The 6000-nt window shown below is 52.5% G+C and overlaps 1 protein-coding gene across 1 annotated transcript in view; it reads left to right on the top strand.

Annotated features, from left to right (window-relative positions):
- The first annotated feature begins 717 nt into the window (after positions 1–717).
- Positions 718–6000, top strand: part of PTPN12 (protein tyrosine phosphatase non-receptor type 12) — a 68966-nt gene continuing 63683 nt past the window's right edge. Inside the window, exon 1 of the mRNA XM_048949736.1 lies at positions 718–999. Coding sequence (XP_048805693.1) covers positions 901–999 — 99 coding nt within the window. The 5' untranslated portion in view covers positions 718–900. The remainder of the gene's footprint in view (positions 1000–6000) is intronic.

Raw genomic sequence — 6000 nt, 5'->3', positions numbered from 1 at the left:
GCGCTCCATCCCCACGTGGGGCCACTTTTGTTAGAAGAGCGCATCGGCGGCAGCGGGACGCGGCGCCCGGAGCGGCCCGTTGCCGCCGCCCGCCATCTTCCCGCCGCTCCGCCTTTACCACAGTGGCGCCGCCCGCCTGGCCCTGCCTCGGTCACGGCCCCGAGGCCCCTTTCCATGGCTTCGGGTTTGCCACCCGCGGGGCCTTTCTCCTCCGTGGCGTTGGAAGGGATGAGGACGGGTGCCGGAGCCTTTCCCCGCGGCGCCGACGCGACTACGGGTCCCGGCACGCCGCGAAGCACCGCCCGGCTCGGAACGGCGGGCGCCCGCCGCCGCCCCATTGTACTCCGGCCAGAGAAAACGCCGCTCCGCTCCGCCCGGACTTCCAGCCCCCCTCCCCCGCCTTCCGAGTGGTCCCTTCCAGCGCCAGTGCAGCGCCCTTCGGAAGAGCCCATCCGTGGGAAACGGGAGGGGCCGACGCCGCGGGGCGAGGCGAAGAGCGGAACGAGGTTCTCTCCGGGGGCCGAGCCGGCCGCTGATGAGCGTGCCGGGCAGCCAATAGGACGAGGAGATCGTCAGAGAGAGCCAATGGGCGCGGAGGGGGCGGGGCTTTCTCCGAGAGGGGCGGGGGCGGAGAAGGCCGGGCCGGGGGCCGCCGCGCCTGCGCGGGGGGAGGAGGTGGGGACTTCGTCGTGTCCCTGCGGCGGCGGCGGCGCCTGGGGAGGGTCGGGCGGAGGCAGGCAGGATGCGGGAGGCGGCCGGGCGGCCGTGAGCGGAGGGAGCCGTGCGAGCGGGCCGCGGGACAAGGCGGGGCCGGGCAGGCCGCGGCGGCCGGAGGGGCTTGAGGCGGAGAGCGGGCGGCCGGGGCTGGGGCTCCGCGCGGCGGGGCGGCCGCGGGGCAGGATGAGCCAGGAGGAGATCCTGAGGAAATTTATCAAGCGGGTGCAGGCCATGAAGGACACGGACCACAACGGGGAGGACAACTTTGCCAGCGACTTCATGGTGAGGGGTGGCGGCGCGGGGGGAGCGGGCCGGGGGTCGGGGGGGTCGGGGCCGTGGCCGTGCCGTCTCCCTCGGCCGGAGCGGGGCTGCCGGGCGTCGTGCAGCTGCGGCGTGCGCCGCGCTGCGCAGGGAGGGGCCTCGGTTCGCTCCGCGGCAGGATCTGCCCCGCTTCTCCACCCCGGGGCTGTGGGAAAAGGCACCGGGAGCGTCAGACCGCCCCCCCTAACACACACAGCCCTCCTTCCTTCGGCAGATAAAGGGACGGCGAGCTGTGTGTCTGTGTGTTGGGGGGGGGGGGGAGGGAGGGAGTGCTCGACCGCTGCGCGCGGGGCCGCCGCGCTCCGTGTCACGGGGGGATCGCCCTCCCAGTCTCCACTGGCCGCAGTGCCGCCCGCGGAGCCGTGCCGGGTGTTCCCCCGGGGATATCCATCCTCCTTCCCTCCCATCCCCCACTGGCTCCGTCCCTTTCTTCCCGGCCGAGCTCGGTGTCTGCCGGGGGGAGCCGTCGGGAGTCGCCCCTTTCCCGTCTCGTCCCTCCCGTTCTGTTAAAGGGCTGGAGGCGATCAGCTCGGGCTGCCGGCCGCGGCGCTGACACCTCTCAGCATTGTTCAAACAATGCCAAAACGCGCCGTGACCCGTCGCGGAGGTGAAGGCGAGCGCCGCGTGCGCGCATCTCCGCCTCTCGCTCCGTCTTTATCCGCCCGCGTTTGGGCTGACCCCGAGTCGCCGGCCATCCGCAGCCGTCAGCCCCGCATCGCGCCGCGGCGGCGGGAGGGGCCGCGGATGTTGCGCAAGAGCGGGCGGTGGGAGCGCGGGGCGGAGGGCAGCGCCGGGCGGGGGCCCGTGGGAAGCGGCTGGCGGGGCCGCGTCGGGAAGTGCGCGGCTGTGGGAAACGGGGGGGGCGGGAATGGGGGGAGCGGCACTAGGGCTGGGGCCGTGCGGCTGGGCTCAGCTTGGCGCAGCGTCGCCGCTGCGCGATGTGAGGGCTAAACGCTTTGGCAGAACCCCGTCGTTTAAGTGATGGTTTCAGTGTCGTTGCCGTCGGACGCGGCCCGACTCCTCGCGCCGTGCTCTTCGCTCTGCCTCGTTCGCATGGGCTGGATGCGCTTTATGGGAAGGGCGGCGCAGGATGCCGGGGCTCTGGCGGCCTTTCTGCTAGGCGCTGTCTGCGTTACATCTGTAATCGGCTTCTGCCGTCTGAAAGCTGATCCGCAGCCTAATGCCTGAGCTTCCTTACTGCACAAACAGTTGTGCCATCCTTTCTTCTACGTAGTGACACCTCTGTGGAAAAGTCGATTTTGTTTCCAATGCCGTGTTTATTTTGCTTTCACTTGAATAGCCCGGCCCTAAGCTTTCCTATTGCTCACACGGAGCACCAAGTACTGCTAGAAAGGAAACATGAGGAAAAGGAGCTCAGAAACCAGCTTTAAGGCATTTCAAGATAAAGGTGTATTACCAGAAATAGCATTAAATGCCCAAGCAACGTCCCTAAGATGGATTACATCCAAAATGTTTTTTCTTCTATTTCAAACTTTCTTGTTTTATTTCTGCATAATAAATTACAGGAGAACCAGGAAACCAAGATGCTGTTCCTTGGTGTGAATACTCATGTTAGTCTCAGCATTCACCTGCATGTATTAGAGAAGATAAAGGTTACTGTGGTGATGAGAATCACAGTTACTGATTATTTTCACTCAGATCATCCTCAGCTTGTGGTTGTTGTTGTGCTGTTGGGATTTTTATTTATATATGTATTCATTATTTTTGCAGCACAATGCTTAGGTGCTCACTGAGGTGATTGAGGAGGAAAAATAAGAGAGTTGAAGGGTGCAAAAGGCTTCTGTACTGTTTCCTTTAAGATTTAGCAATGATGCTGTGGGGAGGAAGAGGAAAGCGTTATTTTCTCATGTAAGCGCAGGATGTATTGTTGCTGCAATGCAATGGCATGTTTGTAGAAAAGGAATTGCAGTTACTCATCCTTTAATTTCCAAGTCAAAATGGGGTCTAAAAATAGGAATGGCATAGTGGTGAATGCAACTGAAGGTGGTTCTTTGTGTAGCATCTTTATTGCCTTTGAGTGTTGACTAATTGGCTTACAGAATTATGGTTAGGGCACAGTGAATGAACTAAATGTATCTGATGGGTGTCAGCGAGTTCTGGAGGAGGTGCTGAAAATGCTGGAGCTGTGGTCAGGTAGGCTGGGTTTGGCTGGAGTCACCTGCTGGTCTGTCTCAAAGTCCAAAGTGCCGATCAATACAGCTGCTATTTAGTGATGCTCTGGGTATCCCTGAGAGCGTGCTCTGCTTGGAAGGGGGAGGGCTGGCATATTTATTTATATTTCTGCTTACATGGTAAATGATATTGTCTCTTACTGGTGATCAGATGGATTTAATCTTAATTGCTTTGCATTCATAAATAAGCAGGACTTTATTAGGAGATCTCTTGAGTGTTACGGCTGTGTACGGTTGGGTTTAAGTGAAGCGTGAGTCTGACAGCAGTGGAAGCTTGCCAGTGCATTTTGCCATGGGCAGATGTCTGTGGCTCTAGGGACAGGTAGGCCTCAGGTAATCAAGGTTAGGTTTTCACTCGTGTGCTTGCAGTACGTGCAAGCTGACACTGATACCTGGGTAAGAAGAGGAGATTGCTTCCTCATGGTGCTTTGTGTTGCATGAGTACAACCCACCTGGCCTGGATTCTCATTTTCTGCAATGAATATGTCTCATCTCAAACAAGGATTGGAAGTCAAACATTTTCTCAATGAAAATAGTTTTCCTAGCCTCTAGTTTTTGGGAAAACTTCAATAAATACAATTTTGCTGATGTTCATTTAGTAAGTCCACAGGTATTACATTTATTTTTCTTATGTGAAATTTTAAGCAGGAGTGTTCTGCTGCTGTCATGCTGTCATTTCTCTGATGTAGGTCGCCATTGTAATGTGGGAGAAATGAGTGATGAAACAGCATTTGATTTTTTGAGATAATGCTTTACAAATGCTTTGCAGTATGTGTCTATTTGACAATATTTGGGTTATATCCCTGATTAACCTGTTCTCACACTGTCTCTCACTCTCACAGAGAGTGGCTGAATCTTTCTGCTTTTTGCACTGGGTACCATGTAGGAGACTCAGCTTTTTGGAGACAGTGCTATCAAGACCATCCTGCCTTGGATCATCAGTCTAAATACTGCTAATGACATTGCTTAATGATTTTGCAGAGAGTTACTGGGTCTCAGGTTGTCTTTATACCTTTTGTTCAAGAGAACGCTGGTAATTAATTCATACAGGTGAGCATTGCCTCCTGTCTTCTGTTCATTCCATCAGAGCTCAGACTTCTGGGTTTGGAGATATTGTAGAACTTGATGTGCTGTTTTCTGAAGTACAAGAGGGATCTTGAACAGCTTATTCATTTGAATTAGATAAAGAGGTTTTTTTTATAGTGTAGGTGTCCCTCTTAATCTCCTGGTCTCTTTTTTTTGATGTAGTTCAATTTTAGATCCTGCTCTCTCATTACTTCATGGAAAAAAAGAGGAGGTGGGATGTTATTTACTTCTGAGGAAATTGCATCACCTCAAAAATAGCTGAGACTACCAACAGTGGAATGACAGTCCTGGCTGTTCTAAGTTACTGATCAGGACGACTCAGTTACACAGTAATAGCCCACAAACTGATGATAAGAGTGCCATTGATTTTTTTATTTATTTTTATTTTTTTCCTAATTCTTGTGCAATCTAATATACCATCAAAGAGAGGACAATACATTCAACCATAGCACTTAGGGAACACCCTTCTTAAAAGCGTGTCTGTACACTGATGTGCATTTGTGTGAACTTCCCTATTTGAAATACCACTAGTGTACCTCTGGAGTACCTGTGAATATAATTGTTTTAGAAGATGTGTAATAAGGAAAATTAGCAGAAAGGGTTAAGAGTCATGTGTCTCCAGAACACATTATCAATTACTTTTATGTGCTCTTAAAAAATGAAGTGTACAGATACTTCTGGATGTGATGTTTTGTAGTGTTTACTTACTGCATGAGTTTCATGCTTATAACACAGTTTGAAGCATGAGCTCTCCACTTCGTCACATACATTACAGAAAGCACAGTGGCTTTTTAAGAGGAGCAGTTTGTATCTGCTCTGGCTAAACCAGGGAAACACTTGGTTGGAGTCCACTGAGCCCACTGGCCTCTGAAGTTTTAATTTATAAAGTACTTGCCTGTTTTTTGCAGAAGACTGAGGCAAATTTTACTTCGTATAAGTACAGGTTGGTAGGAAATTCATGTAAACTGGGGGCTTTTGGGGAAACATCAACAATTCTGAGCGTTTGTCTTCCTGTAATTGTGATAGACAGATGTTGGCCTTGGAGAACGCGCCCATAAGTACACAGATGTGTCATAAGCAGCTCTGCTCTTACAGATGTCAGTAGGTTGCAGACCACTGGCTCATGATGAAAGTGGCTGTTCTGTTTTGTCTCCCACGTGAGGCTTTGCATGGAGTGTTAACATATTCTTGAAGCTTTATTCCTGCTAACCGTGTTTCAGTTAATGCTGTTAATTCGATCTGGGGCGTGGGGGGAGCAGATTGCTTCCTTGTGAGCAGTGGTAAGTCATGCACGCCATTCCCAGAGCTTCCTTGCTGTGCAATACTTCTGCTTGGAGCAGTATGACTGCATGGTCACTGCAGTCACCCTCAGCTTCAGAGGCTTCTGGAATTTTGGGAACTGCTCTTCTGGAGATGTTATATGAAATACAATGTTTTGTGAACGCCATGAAACTGACAGCTTTGTCCTGTTCTGAGTGCTTCTTCTGTTGTTTCAAAGATGCCATTCTGAGCTCTCATAGGGGTGGCTGAATACAACCACAAAGCTCCTATAGAGACTTCGGGATATAAGATCTTGCAAACTAAAATTGCAGTAGTTCTTTCAAGCAAATGAAACTTAAACAACTTGATTGGGCAATACTCTGGGTTTTGTCAGAGAACTTATTTTCTCTCCTGCTTTATGTAC

This window comes from Lagopus muta, chromosome 1, assembly GCF_023343835.1.
Source record: "Lagopus muta isolate bLagMut1 chromosome 1, bLagMut1 primary, whole genome shotgun sequence".
Classification (NCBI taxonomy): domain Eukaryota; kingdom Metazoa; phylum Chordata; class Aves; order Galliformes; family Phasianidae; genus Lagopus; species Lagopus muta.
Note: the sequence above shows the minus strand (reverse complement) of the source record. Positions and strands in the feature narration are given on the sequence as shown.